The sequence below is a fragment of the Anas acuta genome, chromosome 4 (genome assembly GCF_963932015.1).
Source record: "Anas acuta chromosome 4, bAnaAcu1.1, whole genome shotgun sequence".
NCBI lineage: Eukaryota > Metazoa > Chordata > Aves > Anseriformes > Anatidae > Anas > Anas acuta.
In genome coordinates, this window is record NC_088982.1 from 60,486,820 (window position 1) to 60,505,731 (window position 18,912).

The 18,912-nt window shown below is 58.0% G+C and overlaps 3 protein-coding genes across 9 annotated transcripts in view; 1 reads left to right on the forward strand and 2 right to left on the reverse strand.

Annotated features, from left to right (window-relative positions):
• GTF2E2 (general transcription factor IIE subunit 2) overlaps window positions 1-7,803 on the forward strand; it is a 29,794-nt gene extending 21,991 nt beyond the window's left edge. For 2 of the 6 annotated variants that reach the window (XM_068681566.1, XM_068681567.1), the window contains one exon: window positions 969-7,803. In XM_068681566.1, coding sequence (XP_068537667.1) covers window positions 969-1,088 — 120 coding nt within the window. In that variant the 3' untranslated portion in view covers window positions 1,089-7,803. The remainder of the gene's footprint in view (window positions 1-968) is intronic. The other 4 variants (XR_011096344.1, XR_011096346.1, XR_011096343.1 and 1 more) reach the window with 4 other exon arrangements.
• Window positions 7,300-13,514, reverse strand: RBPMS (RNA binding protein, mRNA processing factor). 2 transcript variants are annotated; one of them, XR_011096342.1, is made up of 9 exons: window positions 13,356-13,514; window positions 10,865-10,942; window positions 10,750-10,788; window positions 10,549-10,611; window positions 9,970-10,120; window positions 9,724-9,854; window positions 9,310-9,379; window positions 9,064-9,165; window positions 7,300-8,737 (listed from the first exon to the last, which is right to left on the reverse strand). XR_011096342.1 is itself a non-coding variant. In XM_068681565.1 (8 exons), the coding sequence occupies exons 1-7, from the start codon at window positions 13,416-13,418 to the stop codon at window positions 9,317-9,319; spliced, it is 588 nt and encodes a 195-aa protein (XP_068537666.1). In that variant the 5' UTR covers window positions 13,419-13,514; the 3' UTR covers window positions 9,059-9,165; window positions 9,310-9,316. The 2 variants fall into 2 exon arrangements, 1 of the variants encoding a protein (XP_068537666.1); XM_068681565.1 differs by lacking the exon at window positions 7,300-8,737 and having other exon boundaries at window positions 9,059-9,165.
• A 409-nt stretch (window positions 13,515-13,923) lies between these two features.
• Window positions 13,924-16,281, reverse strand: DCTN6 (dynactin subunit 6). Its single transcript, XM_068681569.1, has 7 exons — window positions 16,190-16,281; window positions 15,548-15,612; window positions 15,355-15,460; window positions 15,155-15,243; window positions 14,968-15,015; window positions 14,380-14,522; window positions 13,924-14,272 (listed from the first exon to the last, which is right to left on the reverse strand). Exons 1-7 carry the CDS (start codon window positions 16,210-16,212, stop codon window positions 14,174-14,176), a joined length of 573 nt encoding a protein of 190 aa, XP_068537670.1. The 5' UTR covers window positions 16,213-16,281; the 3' UTR covers window positions 13,924-14,173.
• Window positions 16,282-18,912: the final 2,631 nt, after the last annotated feature.

Below are 18,912 nucleotides of genomic sequence, written 5' to 3' on the forward strand. Positions count from 1 at the left end.
AACACGTTGCTGAGCCTATGCACAGCTGCTTTGTGTAGCTCAGGGAATTGCGACCCGTTTTAAGAAGCTGCAAAACAACAATGCTGTAGCCAGCAGCCAGTGTTTTTATAACTTGTTTCAGCCAGCGTAATCCAAGCAGCATCAAGAAGAGGGCAAATGCCAAAAATCCCTCTGAGCTCCAAAGTGGAAGCTTCTGCTTAAAGCCGTACGATGCATTAGGAGCAAAAGAATAGCTACTCTTTGGGGAGAAGGTTTTCTCTTGCCTTTTCTTTTTCTTTTCTGCTAAGTAGCCTTGAAACCCCAACAGAAATAATCTAACCTGCCTCCCACCTCACATAGCGCTGTTCCACAAAATGGGTGCGATATGCCCATGTTTTACTGGGAGGCCAAAATGGCAACAAGGTCTCCAGAGATGCTTTCTTCCTAGCTTCTAACAAGTTTATTTTATTTTTTTTTTACATTTATTTGTGTGTGGCACGCCGTATCTTTTCTCTTCTGCACTTGGCTTTGAGCTGTCCTTTTGCAAGAGCCGTTCCACACAGGATTTGTTCTTGGTTTCTGCCAGTCACTGCAGTAGATGTTTTAATGCCTGCTGTCACGTAGGCATTTCTCCTGGATCTCTTGTATGCTAAATGGGTCTTTGAGCACGTAGTTGTGGATATGGGCTCTATATCCTTCTGTAGCTGCCTGAGAGTGTTTGGAAATCTCACTTAGAAACAAATGCCAGCTCTCCTACAGCGCATGAGATACCGGGAGGCTCTGCTACGTACCCTTTGCCAATTCCCTGCCTGGATTTGGACCGATTGCTGTTGTTTCTTCCTGCATAAAAAACCACCTTCCCCTCCTGCCCACCCCTTCTTCACGCACAGCTCTCCTTCGCAGCAAGGCAGAGCCTGTGGACAGCACAGCAGGTCAGGTGTCGCAGCTGGAGGGCAGATCTCTTGACTACTGTTTGTTTCTTCTTGCAGGCTCCTATTCAGAGGAGAAAGAAACCCGCTTCTCAGAAGAAACGCCGATTTAAGACTCACAATGACCATTTGGCTGGAGTATTAAAAGATTACTCTGATGTCGTTCCTGGCAAACAGTGACCAGCTGAGTTCTGGAGCAAACAAGCATTTTTATACAGGCTTTTTGCCACTCAGGCTCAGTGTCTGCTCGCAGAAAGACTGACTGTATATAGTAATGTGATGTGTTTCCCCATCCCAGCAACTGCCAAGATGGAACAGGTCAGTTTAAGAGCAAGTACGAACTACTAAATTTAGAGTTTAATTTAATTAGCTAATGGGAAATGTGTCTTTAAATGAGAGGTTCTCACAAGTTGCCTGTTGGCATGGAGTGATAAATGGTGCTCAGCATGTAATGCAGGAGTTCCTGTTCAGTGCTTAACTCTGTTTTTACATTGCTTAATGGGTATTTACCTGGAATTACTTAAGAGGGGCTTTCTAGTAGAATTGAATACAGTGTTTGTTGTACCTATTTCAGGGAAACCTCCTCCTAAAATCACTGCAAGCTAGTTTCTTTTCCCGTCAAATACACCTACGGTTTTTCTGTTCCTTCCTATTGTGGGATTGAGCTTTACTGAACTGATACCTGAGGCTCAGACTCAGGAAAAATCCCTCTCCCGAGCTCCGAGCAGGCTGCAGGGCGGCAACGCAGCGGCTGCTCCCTAATGCTACCCAGAAATTGCTCTCGGCGATTTCTCTTCACTGTAATGGGTGCACCCGTGTTGCACAGTTCTATGCTGTGGACCGGAGGGAAATAAAATGACAGTGTAATACTGAAACTTTTTTTTTTTTTTTTAAAGTAATAAACTCACAATGCTGGTTTCCAGTGTTGCTTCCTTAAAGAACAAGAGAGCTTTCGTCTTTCTCTCCAGTTGTGTTTTCCTTTTTGAGGAGGTAAAGGACTCTTTGCTGTGTTTTAATCTTCTCAATGACTTATTGTTCTGGGCTAACACTGTCATCTTTTATCATTCTTGTTTGGGGGAGGGGAAAAGCCACCTTAAATGAAAGCTCCCTGTGGCTGCCTGATGTTCGTTGCCATACAGACTGCCTAATGTGGAATGTGGCCAAATTACGTCCTCTTGATAGCTCATTTTGATGTACTGAACCGGAGTCAGTCAATGCTGATACTGTTTTCGCGGCACCGCAGTAGAGGGGCTGTTCCTCGGCCCTTCTGGGGTTAGGATCAAAGATAAACTAGGTGAGCCTGAGAGCCCGCCAGCAGCAGATTGCTGCCGCACGCACAGGAGCTCTGCTCTTGCCCGACCTATCAGGGATCGAAGCAGAGGCCGCCCGATCTGGACCCAGGAGCAGATGAAGAATAAGGCTTTGTTGCTGGAGCACCAAACAAGTGACGTCTGCTTGGGAAAGTGCAGGAGGAGAAATAAACTTCTGTAAGTGTAGCATTGATCCCTCTGTATAATACACCTGGTTTTAAAGAGGGCTCTTTTGAGAAACAGACAATGCTTCGAGCATTACACGTGTCAGTCCCATGTAAAGAGCTGCTGAACACCAGTAGGAGGTTTCTTTTCTATTTTTATGTATATAAATACATACATAAAAGCGTCACGCTGGCTTTGAAACTGTTTTTCTCTCCTGTATCTTCCAGGCCGGCACAAGCGATTCCTCTTGGAGCTTTTTACTTTTCTGTTACAGCCCTGCTATAAAGCACCCGTGGCACGCTTGCAAAACTGTTCTCTTCTGCCATTTCACTCAAAGACAAAGGTTCCCTTCCGTCTGCTGCGCTTTGAGCAGTCCCTTTTTTTGGTGGTGGTGCTTGGACAAAAGCAGAGCTCAGAGCTCTGCATCGCCTGTCATACCTTTTGGGGTCTTACTGGGGTACCTTCCCATCATCTCACCTAGCACGAACCCCTGAAGCTTGCAAGGCAGACCGTAAGGCAGCCTATCTGCTTAGTGTCTCTGCTGAAGCGATTAAGGTAGTAAGGAGACTAAAGAATATGTCTGGCTACTTTCAAAGATGAAAATTACATTAGGTCAAAAAACAAGAGAGCAGCAAAGGAAGATTAACTACCAGCTCTGCGCGCTGTGGCGGTGTTGTCAGGCTCCAGTGTGCAGAGGAACAAAATGGTCCAGCTGATGTCCGGTAGGAAGGACTGGGCTGGAAAGCTTTGTCTTGCTGGTGGAAGTCATCTCCTCTGTGCTAGCAGAGAGGGCAAAACAAGACAGATTTTGCAGCTTGTTAGGGTACAGTCACAAAGCTTGGAAGTAGCTGAAAGGGTTCCCTCATTGGCCCCATTGGCCCCTTTGAGGCTACACAGTCCTGAAGAAAACAAGCCCAGAAGATAAGAATGAACTCCTCTCTTCTGCGTGGGTTTGAGGAGCTGGGTTTTGTTTCTCTATCTGCTCCCAGTGGCCCTTACGGTTGTTCTTTCTTTTTTTTTTGTTCCCCAAGACCTCTTGAAAATCAAAAAACTTAAAAACATCTCAGATGGTATCAACGGGAGCCTGCTGAAAGCTTTTAGTTGCACTCCAGCCTGCTTCAGTCTCTTCATGGCACAACGTCCAAATTTTTTTTTTATTTTGCTGAAGTTAAATGTAAGAGTTCACAGCTGCTAAAACCTTAAACTTCCTTTATCTTCCTCCAGGGTGTTCTCAGCTATCCTGTGCCTGGCGAGATGGTTCTCACGGTGGCCAAAACCATCATGCCCTCAGCTTGCTTTCTTTGGCAAAATCTTTACTCCCTCAGTCTGGCAGCACGAAGGGCTGCTGAGAGGCATCGCGCTCTCTCTCGAGGACCATGGGGGCCTCTTCCTCTGCTTTTCTTTGCCTTCCCTGGCCACGTGTGCAGCTGACCAGCGAGGTGAGGGCACCTGGGCTGCCCTCGGCAGTGGGGAGAGGCCCCGTTACCTCATGCATTGCAGGAAGGCTTCTTGGCAAGTCATTGAGATGAGTTTTTGCGCAGTCTCTGCTTGTCCCTGCCAGGTGAGGACTCCTCCAACGTGCACAGGACAGAGCCTGCCACACAGCATCCAGCGTGCGTGTCCCTTTGGGGGCCCAGAGGCCTGGCGAGCTCCACACGGGCGCTTTCTGAGCGGGCCACGAGCTGCCCACACCCATGGGACAGCCCCGCTGCAGCTGAAGGTGGCGTGTGTCCGCGCTGCTGCTGAAGGACTTGTGCACGCAGGGTGCTGGCCGAGCTGCTGCCTGACCTTGTCCGGGTTGGCCAGGCGCAGAGAGGCGTTCAGCCTCCCCTCCGTGATGCTGATGGACATATGGACAGGGCCCCGGGGGAGAGCGAGCTGTCTGGCAGTGACAGGAGCTCTCTGAGGTATGTCACTGCTGTCTGCCTTGTCCTTTTGCTCGCACCGTGGCATCCTGAGCCTGTGGCTGCGAGGGAGCAGAGGGGAAGGAAGGAGGTGTTTCACCCTCTGCGCACACAGCTGAGAGCAGAAGTGGGTCAGAAGAGGCGTGAGCTGAAACCGTCGGTGCGCACGAGCGAGGCTCCAGGTTGGGTGCTTGCTGGATGTGTGCCTGCTCCTCCTCACCCCCAAAGTTAAAGCACTTTGGGTGTTTTTTTTCAAGGCAGATAGCCCAGGGGTGTCACAGCTCTGAACACGGGTGTGTACTGGCTTCTGTTGTAAAAGTTGCTGTGGCTAAGGAGCTGTTCCTCCTCCTCCTCCTCCATTGCGCTGATCCTTCTGGAAGGGGCCGGAAAACAGCAGGGTTTTGCATGGTCGACTGAGAAAACTGACATGAGGCGGTTTGTGCTGGAGCTAATCTATAATTCATCGTGATCATTCCAGGCTTTTAGCGAGCGGGGCAGAGGGAGGCCGGGGAGCCCTGAGGAGCGCCGTGAAGCCCCGGCACGTGGCCGTAGCCAGCGAGCGCTGTCACTTCGATGAGCACGGGCAGGCGCTGCCGGGCCACCGGGGAGAGCCAGGCCCCCGCTACCTGCTGACGAGGGGGGACGGCGAGCTGCGGATGGTTAGAAGCAGCCCCGGCGATGACATCTCATTATTTCCAGCTTTCTTGCTCGCTTTCCGGTCGCTGCTAATGCACCAGGCCCGAATTCCTGCCTGCGTTGCTGCCTCGGGGACCCCTGGAGGCTGCTTTGTCTGGGAAGGCGTGCCCGGGGGCTGAGCGCTTCCCCTCGGCTGGTTGAGATGGGCAAGGTGAGAGGCCGATAGCTGTCACTGGGAGAGGGGTCAGCCCCAAAACATCCTTCCTGGCCGTGTCCCAGCATGAGGGCAGCTTCCACCTTGTGTAGCTGCACCTGCACCAGTTTGGGTGTCCCCCCGCTCTGTTCAGGAGCGATGTGGGGACGCTGGGGAGGGCCTGGTTCTCGCTGGCCCCATCCCTTGCTGTGGTGTGCGGCGTGTCGGCAGCAAGCAGCCCTGACTGAAAACTGTGGTTGGGAGCCACGTGTTGGGCCCCGGCCGCCTCGTGGGTTGGTGCTGTGCAGAGCAGGGGAAAAGGCTGGTGAGGGCAGGAGGCCGTTCGTCCATTAAGTTAATTCTTTGGCTCTACCTGCGCTTCTGGGCTCACGTCCAAGGCCCGAAGTACTTGCGCGATTTCCTCCTGTCTCCATCGGTTACGTTGTCTTCTCGATTCCCTCCCGAGCTAGTTATTAATTATGGAGGCCGTGGAGATGAAGTCCAGGCTCTGCTAATGGTTGACTTACCCATGTTTCAGAGGCAGCGTTTCGGGGCTCTGCTAATGGCATTTCTCCGCTTCGCTTTCTACCCTCCACCATCGCCTCGGTTCCTAACCCGTGCCTGGCGGCGAGGCAGACAGCAGCGCTCAGGTGATCTCTGGGATTTAGGGTGTCCCCGCCTGCATCCCTCCCAGGGGGGAGGCCTCTTTGTGGACATCTGCCTGGCCAGACCCTGGTGCCGTCACATCTTTCCTCTCCCAGCCCTGTTTTTTTCCTCCCCCCCTCTCCCGACCAGTGCTGGTCCCGTCTGCCCTTTGCTCCCGGTGCCCCCGGTGCTGGGTTGCGTCTCCCCGCTTTGGGATCCTGCTGGCCCCATCCCCGCCTCAGGAAGGAGCCGCTCACATCCCCCCACCCCGGCTCAGCCTTGCCGTGGGGGCTGGGGAGGGGAGGGCTTGGGAGAAGCAGAAGCAAGGAGAAGCAAGCTGCTTCTGCTGCTTCCAGCTCCGCCTCTTCGTGCCCCCAGGACTCGCCTGGCACCGGCTGCCAGCGTTGTCCCGGGGCTCCCCGGCCGTGTTTTGCAACCGTCTGGTGTCCCTGGTGTCCGCCAGCGGCGGGGCCTTCCCGACAGCCACAGGAGAGGAACGTGTCCCCGGCCCGCGTGGGGAAAGGTCAGCACGGGCAAAGGGGATGCTTGCTGCTCCCGCCCCGCCAGCACAGCGCCCGGCACGTTTGGCGTGGAGGAAACGAGCAGGCCAAGAGGTGACGCGTTCCCAGCTTCCTCTCGCGGGGTGGATGTCGCCCAGTCCGGCAGGAGGCGAGTGCTGGCGGTGGCTTTTGTCACTTCCTTGGCTGCAGGATGCTCGCGGTGTTGAACCCACTCCCAAGGGCGCCTGTGTTCCTGGCCGACAGTGGCGTCAGCCAGGTACCGCGGTGCTCACAGCAGTCGGGCCGAGCGATGTGTTCTGCCCTGTCGCTGCTTTCCCCTCCCTCCCGGCCCTGCCAGCAAACCTCCGGAGGTGGCTGGGAACAAAAGCTGTGACTCGCAGCGGCCGCGGGAGGATTAGCAGCCGACCTTAGGGGCTTAACTCCGCCGCTCTGCCCCGCCGGCCGGGCGTTTCAAGTGACACCGTGCCTCCTCCTCGCACCCCGAGCCACTCGCAGCCTGTGCTCCTGCCCTTTAGCCGTGATTCTGGCGCCTGGAGCGGTGTCGTAGGAGTGCGGCTGCTGGCGGGGGCTTGGGAAGCTGGCAGCGTTTGTCGGGGCAGGGGCAGAGCAGAGGAAGGAGGAGGAATTTGTAGGTTGGGCCGACGGGCCTGTTTTAGAAAACTCTCCGCATGTTAAAAAATAATAATCCGGCCCGTCGTCTCTAGGCTACATTTGCCTCTTCTGCGGCTGAGCTCATGGAAAATCGCAGCTTAGCTTCTGCGCTCGGTGCCAAGACGAGGAGGTTTAAAAACTAACTGATAACATCTTTGTAAACTTGGAGTCGTTTCTCAGAGCCTGCTGCTCCTTCCAGCCGGGGCTTTGCAGCTTTCCTAGAGGTCGAAGCGAGCCAGGCGGCCGGCAGCTGCCCCGCAGAAGCACGGCGGCGGTCGGGAGCGTCGCTGCGAGCACCCCCAGGACGCCCGCAGGCTGCCTTGTCCCCGCTCCCCGCCAGGTACACAGCACGCCACGCTCTGCCCGTAACTTATCGTAATCACTGGCTTTATTTTTAAAAAATTACAATAGAAAAGTACCTTTAAACATATTTCCAAAAGCGGAGTAGACAACGTGGGAAGCTCCTTTCCTCTCTTCTCCCCAGACCAAAGTACAGGAAACGGTTTGCTGCAGGAGCTACCAGGCCCTCGCCCGGGACCGCGGGCGCCGTTCCTCACGGAGCCGCCTGGCTCTCGAGTCCCAGCCCCAGCGCTCACAGACAGCCCCAGCAGCAGTTTCCCATTTTCCCCCCCATCTCGCCCCCACCCCGGCCGGCTCCAGCAGCCGAATTCCCAGCCGTGGTGCTGCAGCCCGCCCACGAAACCCGAGGAAGGAGGAAGAGAGGCTGGGAATCCCGCTCAGAAGCAGGCGGTCGGAGGAGACGGGGCTTGCGCCTCCTTTTGCAAGAAACCGAAATCTGGTGGAGTTCTTGTTTTGTTTTGCTTTGCTCTTTCTTATCCAAATTCCTGCTGGAGCAAGGAGGAGGAGAGGCCAGCACGCCAAGCAGTCTCTTTGCTGGCTGGCTCGCCGTCCCGCGCGCTGCCTCCCTTCTTCTCTCTGCTCCTGCACGGACACACAGACGCTGAAGGCCCGGGGCAGCCCGGCGCCATGGCACAACAGCAGGCACGTGCAGTCAGCTGGGGGAGCGGAGAGTTCGGTGTCTCATACAGCAGTTTACGTTGCCCGTAACAACTTCAAGCAGCCGTGGCAGGAGGAGGAGGCGAATTCTCACCTTGCTCCACGTGTGGGCTCTCTCTGCCCGTCCCTGATGCGAGCACTGTACCGTGCCGGAGCTTTGCGCAGCGAGCTAGTAACACAGCCCTACGATAAAAAAACGCCGTCGGACGTTCTCGATTGTCCTGCCTGGTGGTGTTTGGTACGGCCGGGAGGAAAACCCTAATACTGTCAGTGCACACGGGGGCCGTGCTGACACAGCCGGAGCATGCCGATCCCTGGCGGGCCGCGCCACGAGCCCCAGCGCCTCGAGCCACGCACCTCGGCGCCCGCACGGGCCGCAACGTCACGCCTGCGCCGTGCAGCTGGCGGCGGGAGGCACGCTGCGAAGGACGCCGAGTCGGGAGTCGAGCACAAGAAGACGTGGTCCAACCCAGTGTAAGATTGTCCTGTTTGGAAGGTTTGGTACAAAAATACTTGCTCTCTCGCTTTCCTTTTTCGTAGTCTGCTTTCCTATGGTTGTTTGAAAATACTTTTCAAACGCTACAGCACTGCCTGTCAAACCATGCTTTCAGAAATAACACACTCTTTCTTACAAATATACAGTGTAAAAGAGGGAAATATTATTACTAGGTATGCTTTTCGCTTTCTTCTAGGAGAGCAGATGTGTGATAGAGGCTGTGGGAAAGTCTTGGAGGAATCCAAACTTGTGCGAGGTTTTTTTTTTGTTTTTCTTTTTCTTTTTTCAAGCCTGCAACAAGAGAGGCGGAGAGGTTACAAAAGCAGCCGGCCGGGAGGCGAAGCTGCGAAGAGGCAGCGGCAACTCTGCCCCGGACTGCGGGTGCTATCTAGGGGGCGAGGGGCGGCCGCTGGGGAGGGCAGAGTTAAGTTGAGTTTCTGCGCTTCGGAGGAATTCGGCCGGTGTTGATCCAAGGCAGGAAGCCGGAATGGCAGCGAGGGGAGATTACGGGGGTGATTTAAAGCCGAGAGGCATTCCTGGGCTGGCCAAACTCCTACCCCGGACGAAGACGAGAGGCGCAGGAAGGGCCCCCCCGAGCCGAGCGCCGCGTCCCTTACCAGCACACTGCGGTCGTGTGGAGAGCGCGCCCAGCAGCCGCGGCGGCAGGCTCCGTTCATACCCACAAGACTGACTGTCGGCCGCCATCACACACCTGAGACCTGTGGGATGGCACGGCGGGGATGGGGCCCGGGCACACACGCGTTCGCACCCCTTTTCTTTTGGGGCCAGCCGCGCGGATTTGGCTCCCTGGGTCTCGCCGGCGTGGGTTGGGGATGCCCCAAGAGGAGCGAGGTGGCACTCACATGGCATTCAGCAGAACTGACGGGACTTCCAGCCCTGAGAACCAGCCTCGGAGGGAGGGAGCCAGCGCATCTGCAAGGCACGTGGGGCGAGGGCTGAGTGGGCGGCGTGGGGAGCGTCCCCACCTGCCCCCAGCCCGCGTGGGGAGGAAACACCGCGCCTAACGGGAGCGACGCCACGGCCGCTCGCTCCTCGCGAGGAGCGCAGGTGCTGCCTGTCAGCGCTGCCTTGACAAGGGAAGTATGTGGCTGCAATAATATTTACCGCCGCTCTTCCTCCCGGCAGCTGGCGCTGCTCCCCCCCGGCGCCCTCCCTCGGGGCCCTGCCCGTGCCGAGGCGCTGCGGGGCGGCGGGGGGTGTTTTTGGGGTGCCGCGAGCCGGGCAGCGTGAGCGGTGCCGGGGCCGCGCCGCGTTACCTGGGCGTGCAGCGAAGCGGGGTAGGTGAAAGCAGGAGGAGGTAGAGCGGGCGCTAACTCCGCCGGGTACAGGGGGTACGGCCCCCACACTTCAGGGCTACTGGGGTAAAGTGCAGGCACTGTGAGCTCGTCTGCAAGAGAAGAAGAAGGAGAGTTAATCCCTCGTTCTCCCCCACAAGCAACGGGGAGGCGGGGAGCGGGCGCAAGCGGTGGGGCCGGCGCTGCCCCGAGCCGTGGCGCACTTACAGGGCTCTCTGGCGATGAACTGAGGTACGGCGTTGGGGAGGGGCGTGCTGGGGTTGGGGGTGCCCACCAGCTTGCTCTTGGCCATCTTGGTGTTGGCCTTGGCGAACTCCAGCCGCAGCGTCTGGGGGATCTCGGGGTCGAAGCGGATGCCCTGCGGGAGGGGAGAAGGCAGCGGGGTCGGCGGGCACCAGGCGAGCGCCGCGGGACCCCAAACCCCAGCGGGGACGGGTGCCGGTGGCATCGGAGCTGGCTGCTCACTGAGGGGCCAGGCATCCCACGCTCCCCCCTCTCCGCCTCGGAAAGAGCCCTTTGGGGAAAAAAAAAAAAAAAGAAAAAAGAAAAAAACACCATTCCCAGCATCCCCGCAGGCCGCCGGGGCTGCCGTGACCTCATGCGCTTGGCAGCGAGCGCCGCGCGGCCCCGCGGCTCACATTCCTGCGGCGTCCTCGGGCTCGGCACCATATTAGGCAGTCGGCGTCCCGCTCGGCCACGCTGCGCTCCGGGGGGACCCGCGAGGACGGGGAGTCGCCGGCCTCGCCCCCGCAGCCCCCCCAAAGGGACGCGCCCCCCGGCACTCACGTTCAGCGCGTTCTTGGCAGCCTCGGCCTCCGAGCGGCTGTCGAAGCTGACGAACCCCACGGGCTGCGGGGAGAGGAGGTGAAGGGGTGAGGGGTGCCCCCAGCCTTTCTTTTTCTTTTCTTTTTTTTTTTTTTTTTTTTTTTTTACAGGGATCCCTCCCTCCCCGTTCCCCGAGCCGTGGGGCACCCCGCAGCCTCCTACCTGCTTGGAGGTGAGCTTTATGAGCGAGCCCTCGTAGCCCTGCGAGAGAAGAGAAAAGCGCCCGTCGCACCGGCCTCGCACCGGCCGCCCCTCGCCGCCCCGCGTCCCGTGGTACCTTGAAGGGCCTGAAGAGCAGGTAGAGCTCCCGGGGCTTGATGTCCAGGGGCAGGCCGCTGACGAACAGGGTCCTCACCTGCAAAAGCAGAGCCTCAGCCACCCCCGAGGCTGCGGACGCCGCCCCAGAGGAGGCCTCCGGAGGCCTCCAGCCCACGCTGAGCCCCGAGTGACCGGGGCCGTGCTTGCAGGGAAGGGGAAAAACGCTTCCTGCAAGGGTCAAGGGCTTTCAGCGAGCGTGACGTCCCCTTGTTCCGGGACACGCAGTGAGGGAGGGGTGTCCGTCCGTCCGTCCGTCCCAAGGCCTCGCCTGCATTTTGTGCGCGGCCTCGAGAGAAAGCACCCGCCGCCACTTCGCTGCCTTCCTGAAATCCAAACCCGCCCGAGCCTGACTTTCCGGATAATTTAGCCCCATGGCTGCACAGCAGATAGGAGAGATAAAGACCCCGGAAAAAAAAAAAAAGAAAAACTCTGAAATTAGGCCTCACAAAGACGCGGCTTCTCCGCGGTAATGACTTGTTTTCTTTGAAAGTTCAAACGCGGGTCGGCCAAGTCTCGAGCCACAGAATTGCAGCGCGGCGCTCGCCGAGGACGGCGAAAAGCGCGGATTATTGGGAGGAAAAAAAAAATACAGCAAGGAAAAAAAAAGAAAACATGCCTTTTCGGCTTTCCAGCCCCGAAAGGAGGGCACGGTCGGAGGCCTGTGGGGGAGGCAAGGCTGGGAGGGAGGACGCAGCGTCCCCAGAGCCGTGGGGCAGAAGGAGAGGCTGCGTGGGGAGCTGCTGCCCGGCCCTCATGGGGAGCGGGAGCTGCTCCCGCAGGGCCTCGGGGCGGAGGCAACCTGGAGGTCTCAGCCTCCATCCTCTGCTCCTGGTGGCACTCCTGGGGCCGCATGGGGCAGGAGGTGGTAAAATCCCTGCCCAAAGGGTCCAGGGCGACTCGTAGGAAACCTGTCGGTGGCCACGGGGACTTGGAGTCCCTGTTGAGGCTGTGGGGAGGCTCCTGCAGCCCAAGCAGGACAGACGAGGCATTTTGCCCCGATCCCGCTGCACCAACATCTGTTTAGCACCTCCATGGTGCAGCGTTTCTCCACCTCCACCACCTGCAATCCGGGTCAGGAACAGCGACACTGGCACCCCGCAAACACGGGCACGTGGTGGCAGATGTCCCCCACCTCTCCCCGCAGGGACAGGGGCTGCGGGACCACCCGAAGCCCTTCTGCTCCTCCTGCTGCACCCCACAGCCCCTGGACAGACTGGGGACACCACCACGCTCCTGCTTTGTCCCCTCCAGGCTGTTGGTGTCCCGCAGAAGGTTTTCTCCTGGTCGCTGCTCCTCGCCCTGGGAAGCCAGCTCCAACCCAACTCCGGCACACCTCTCCCTGCCTCTGCGTCCCACCGCCGCTCCCTGCTTCTCCCAACACCCCGGCAATGCTTCGAGGGACACCAGAGGGGACCCGATGGGCACCGCACGCACACCCAAGGTGGATTTCATCACGCAAGCAGCGACCGGAGGCATCCATGCGACGTGCACGGCCAGCGCTCACCTCCCGGAGCACGGCAGCAGCGAGGGCAGTGCTGCCATCCTCGTCCGCCCCCGAGGGCACCGAGCGCCCCACGCGATGTCCGGCGCGGTCACGGTCCCCTGCCCCTGCGCAAACCTCCTCCGGTAAACTTTAACAGGAAGGGGAACGGCGGGGAGAGGCAGGAGGAGCCGGGTGACTCATTCACCAGGCATTTAATCACCTACTTCAACCCCGGCCGCCTCGCAGCCCCGCTCGCTTTAATTTTCTACCAGCGGATTAGCTGCTTGGCTGCCCGCCGCCGCGGGGGGACCTCCGCCACGCCGGACCCTCGCCCATGGGGTCGGACCCTCGCCCATGGGGCTGACCATGTGCCCGGGAGCCGTCCCCACGCTGGTTTGGTGCCGGCGGTGGGGCAGCGATGGGCGAGGAGTTGGCGCTGGGAAGGGTCCCACTGTGGCCGCCCTCCGTGTCCCCACTTCCCACCCTGGCTGTCCCCAGCCGGGGTCGAGCTGGCGAGGGCTGGGGACGAGGGCCACGAGCGGGGTGCGCAGAGGCGCCGTGCTACCAAATAAGGCCTCCGTCCCTGTCCCTGTCCCTGTCCCTGCCCGCGCGTGCTGCTCTGCCCCGAGGATGCTCGGGGCGTCCCGTGGGGTGCTGCGTCCCAGTGCCCCAGTGTCCCAATGTCCCAATGTCCCAGTGTCCCGGCATCCCTCACCACCCCTGCTCACGGCTCGCCGGGCTGTGGGGTGCCCGTGCCCTGACCCCACACCCACCCCACAGCTGGGATGTGCCGCCCCACTCTCCTGCTGCCCCTCTCCCTGCTGCCCCCCTCTCCCTGCTCAAGGTCACAGCCCCCAGGGGACCCCCAGGGGACCCCAAGGGGACCCCCAGGGAACCCCCAACCCCCTCCCTTCCCATTGCCGACCCCCTCCCCGGGCTTCCAGCCCCAAGACCCCGCTGCCGCTACCTCCTCCTCGGGCAGGCCGGGCTCGCCGGGGCCGCCCTCCCGCTCGCCGGGGCCGCCGCTCATGGTGCTGGGGCCGCTCCGGCACCCGCCCGCGGCACCTCCGCTGCGAGCGGCCGGCGGGGGGACGGGGAGGGACCGGGAGGGACCGGGGAGGGACCGGGAGGGACTGGGAGGGACTGGGGAGGGACTGGGGAGGGAGGGGACGCGGGGCGGGGCGCGGGGAGGGAGGACAAACGGCTGGGTTCGTGCGGAGGGGGTGGAGCAGCAGGGGGGGAGTGGGGTGGGAGTTTGGGGACATGGGATGGGGATCTGCGGTGGTGGAGGCACAGGACACAGGGCTGAGGAGGTGGGGTGAGGGATGGGTGTCTCAGGTTTGGGGACATGGCACCGCCAGGGCTGCCCATGGCAAGTGGAAGGTGACATCCCCATAGGGACCCACAGCACTGTCCCTGTCCCGCTGCCTCGGCCCTCACCCAGCTGTGGGTCTCGGTTGCAGCTTTGATACAGCCCCCCAGCACTTTTATTAGCAGCCCCCCGGCCAGGAAGGATCACAAAGCACGCTGCGAGGTGAGCCGGTTCTGGTTTATTCCCCAAGCAGCACGTGTGATACTCGAGTTAGCGCGCGGGACAGACAACAGATCCACAGTGGGGCTGAGACACTTGGCGGGATATAAATAAAGGACACAAATAAGCGAGAAAAAACATTTTTGTTTTGCAGAAGGGAATAAAGGACGCAGAGACCAGCAGCTGCCTGCGTTTGCGCAGTGCTCAGAAGGACGGGACGAAATCCCCAGTCAGCGACCAACCACTGGAGGCTCTCAGCTCTTGACAGGTGTGGACGCGGTCTTCATGGTCTTCTTCAGGTGATGGTAATTGGGCAAGATCTTCATCAGGAAATCCAGCTGCAGCGTTTGGGGCTGGAAAGAAATGGTCTGTGAATTAAGGCTCGGCCTCGCTGCTGCCACGAGGGGAGCTGCAGGGGACGGGAGGTGGCACTCAGCCTGGCTCCCCATGCGGCACCCACCTGTGGCCGCTCGGTCTGCACGCGGCGAAGGCAGTCAGCCCCATAGATGACGGTGTTCTCGGGGATCACCTCGTAGGTGTTGACGTTGCAGCAGGCCCCGATGATGCAGCCGCTCGTCAGAATCACGTTCCTGCCGACAAATGCTGCAAGAGAGAGAGCAAGAGAGGAGTCCCTGCAAGGGCCGAGCGCGGGCAGCCCCACTTGGTGCTTCAGCCACACGGCGCTTCCCAACCCCATGTCTCTGCCCTGCTTCCGTCAACCTTTCTAACTCTGCCTCGGGCTTCTGGGCGCAGAGCGCAGCTGAGGTGACTCTGGAGCACTTCCTCAAGCAGCAGCACCACCGTGCCCACACACAAACCGCCCAGCGCCGCCAGCCAGACCCAGCTCCAGCCCAGGCGGCTTCTGCAGGCGCTCGCCAGTGCGAGTGTAACTTCTGCAATGCAATCAGCTGCAGCATGAGCACATCTACCGCCAGGTGATTGATCCCCTCCTGCTCCCAGCACCGACAGGAGCAAAAATCTGAGCAGGGTGAGGACAGTGAGCCTAAACTCACCTTGACCGGGGCAAGGACAGTGAGCCTAAACTCACCTTTCGACTCGATGACATTGTTATCTCCCACTTTCATGGCCTGCGAATCTACAGGTTAGTGTTAAAGGAAAACGTAAAACATTTTGCTTTGATTTCACTAGGCAAGCCTCAACACTACTTTCAGAGCACGCCCCTGCCCCTCACACAGCACTGGGCTGCTGATCCCCTGGGAGCACGGCAAGGATACAGCACCCGACTTCAAAAACATTGTTGGTGCCGATGACCATGGGCTTGGGCTCCATCTGTTCGGTTTCTGGCGTAATATTTTCTGGGTACCTGCGAGGTAACGTGAACGGATTTTAACTATAGGGCAGCTCAGTTTAGCCAGGGGCTGACGTTGCGCCTGTCCCACCCGACCCCAGCCGGACCGGCGGGGCTGTCACTGACCCATTGATGATGAGCGCCTGCTCCTCTATCAGGTTGCCTTCCCCGATCACAATCGGTCCCGCCTCCGCGATGATCCTGGCCTTGGGGTGGATCACCGTCCTGGGCCCTGCGGGAACCACCCGGTGTCACCAGCACCCTGGGACACTGAGGTACCAGGGGCTGCCGGCCACGTCCTTACGTGTCCCGTCCTTACCGATGGTGACATCCCCGCGGATCTCGCTCTCCACACACACCACGGCCCCGGGCGCGATCTTCACGCTGTGAGGGGGACGTGGGGCTCAGGGGGTGCCTGTGGCGCCCAGGGGTGGCACCGACGGGGACAGCGCGGGGTGGTGGCCATGAGGGGAGCCCTCGGGGCATGGGGGGGACATGGGGCACACAGGGGGACATGGGGGGACGTAACGGGGAGCATTGGGGGACATGGGGGGGCTGTTGGGGGACATGAGGAGACCATTGGGAGATGGGGGAGCGTTGGGGGACGTGGGGGGTCTGTTGAGGGACATGGGGGGACCATGGGGAGACGGGGGGGTCCAGTGGGACACGGGGAGGCTGTTGGGGGACATGGGGGCTGTGCTGGGAGATGTGGGGACCACTGGGGGACATGGAGGGGACCGTTAAGGGACACGGGGGGACCGTTGGGAGCTGTGGGGGGGCTTTGGGACACATGGGGGGGCTGTGGGGGACATGCGGTGACCGTTGGGACACGGGGGGGCCCTGAGGCGCGGGGCTGAGGCGCGCGGGGCGGGGCGGGGCCGCTGCGACCGTTAGGACCGTTGGGGCGCGCGGGCTCTGGCCCTGAGGGGACGCGCGGCGGGGGGCAGCGGGCGGCGCTCACCTCTTCTGCGCCTTCTCCGCCATGGCGGCACCGCCTGCGCAGGCGCTGGGCTGGGGCTGGGCGGGCCCCGCTCGGCTCCTCCCGGCGGCCGGGGCCCTGCGACGGGTGAGCGGTGCCCGGGGGGGTGGGAGCAGGGCGGGGGGCGGCTGTGTGGGCACCCCCGGGGGTGTGGGTTCGGCTGTGGTGGCCCCCCAAGGTGCTGCTCCCGCGGTGTACCCGGTGGGCAATGGTCACCCCCGTAATTGTGCAATATTTGGGCAATTGTGGCAGTTCGTGTTAGTATTCAGGTTATGGCAGTGATTGATTTATAGCCTCGTCAAAAGAGCACTTTATTTTTGTATACAAGCGCAGGCTCTAAAGAGCTTGAGCCAGAAACAAGCTGGAGATAGCCAGGAGACATCAAGGGCTGGAAGGATCCAGGAGACATCAAGGGCTGGGACCTGGAGCAAGCTGGAGACAGCCAGGAGGCAACCAGGGCTGGAGCCCTCCGTGAACTGTAGGTACAAAGAGCTCATTAAGGAAAAAGTACAAACCAGCCAGCCTATGCTTTACACCATACAAACACAACACGTGCAGTGTTAAAGCTGTGACGGGGATTGATGTACAACCTTGTCTAAAGCCTACGTTGTTGAAATAAGCACAAGCTGAACGCGTCAAGGGCTGGACATGTCCACCAGCTATAGCCGTGTCCAGGACTGAGATCAGTACAAACTAGGTTGATCCATGTCTGCACAGTGTGCAATGGTGACATTCAATATTAATATTCAATATATTGAATAATAATAATAATAATAATAATAATAATAAACAATAATTAACAATTTAATATTAATATTCAAGGTACAAAAGTGATTGGTGTATGACCTCGCTTAAAGCCCAGATGGGGTTAACAAGCACGAGCTGTGGTTATTTACCTGGAGCAGAAATCCAGCTGGGCTGTCCACAAGGGGGAGACACAGATGTCCAGGGCTAATTAACCACTAAATACAATGCAAACCAATTAGTCAATACCTAGGCTGTGTACCACCATGACATTAAATTTTCACATTCGCATTACTGATTGATTAACAAAGTGGCCTAAAGCTCAGGCAGTTGTAACAAGCACAAGCTGTAATTGCCTAAAGGTATCCAGAAGACTCCCAGGGCTGGAGATGTCCATGAGCTGGGGGTGTCCAGGGCTGGAGCTGTCCAGGAACCAGAGGCACAGTGAGCTGCAGCTGCCCAGGGCGAGGTGATCAATAAACACAAAATTATTTGTCAATATCTGTACGGTGCACAACTAGGACATTCAATATTAATACCTGGGTTATGACAACAACAAATGACAGACATCAGGTCGCAAATTAACTGCCACCACCTGAAGCTGATCGCCCACCGACAGAGCACAGGTGGAACCCACAGGGGTGTCCTCACCCCTCAGAGGGTCTCCAGGTGCTGCCCATTTCTGGCCTTGAACTTTTGTCAAGGTGTGTACTAACAAAGGGAGAACAGGACACAGCCCTCAGAGAAGGATGTCTCCGTTCTGCAAATGAGACAAAGATGTACAACCAACAGACTAGTGCTGGTCTGCCTGACATGGGGTTAAGTGTAGGAACAATGTGGTTGCTCACCTCTAAGCCTTGGTGAGCAAATAAAGCGTCTTTCGTTGTAAGACATGAAGGCAGGAACGAATGAACACCAAACAGCTGCTCCAGCCACACTTTGAGTAGCAGCAGTCCTTCGTCTGTGCAGACCTGACAGCCTGGCTGCTTTTTTAATATGCTCCATTTTGACACATGCTTAGAAGCATCGAGGACTTCCACGCTGCTGAGACAGTCTCCCTGTAGCTGAAATCCCCTTTTTCAGGCTGTCCAGCATAATGTCACAACAGGGTAATGAAGGTCTAAAGGCTCTCAGATCGAACTCGGCTGTTCTGAAATAGCCCCACGCCTGACATCCTGAACACACGCGTACACACACTGCTGAACTGCCTGAACTTCTGCACTTACTTTGCTACATGTACTGCATCCCCCCTTGCAGTTTCCTTTCAAAGTCTCATCTAATAAAAGATGGAGAGAAAGGGCAGCAGGGCCATGGAGAGTTTAAGAGCCGGCCAGTCCAGGTTTTGAAATGTCACTCACACAAACCTTTCCACTATGGGCTTTTTTTCTCACCTGCATGGGTCAGAGTCTGTTTGCTGACACCCACTGAATATTCCCATGCCACAATGGCTTCCTAAGAGTCTCACTTCGGGATATTTTTGGCTTCTGTTCTTCCTATGGAAAAAACTAATTTCCTACTAAATTTGCTCATCGCCAGCTTATGCCTAACGTACTTTTTCGATATTTTCTTGTAGGTAAATATCTTCGCTGTATTTCCCACTATTTCCTTCTGAGACTGAAGAACACAGAAAACTGGGATCGTGCCTCGGCACGTGCTGTACAGTCTGCACAACAGGGAGCTCCTTACCGTTTCTCTCCTACGAAGAGTGTCCTCATTCAGTCCTTCAGCTGTACCTCCGTGAGTTTGTTTGATTTCAAATTCACCTTTCCTGGACGTGTGGGTTGTCTTGGGGTGTTTTAGGTTGGATATTAGGAAGAACTTCTTTACTGAGAGGGTTGTGAGGCATTGGAATGGGCTGCCCAGGGAAGTGGTGGGGTCACCATCCCTGGAGGTCTTTAAAAGACGTTTAGATGTAGAGCTTAGGGATATGGTTTAGTGGAGGACTGGTTGTGTTAGGTCAG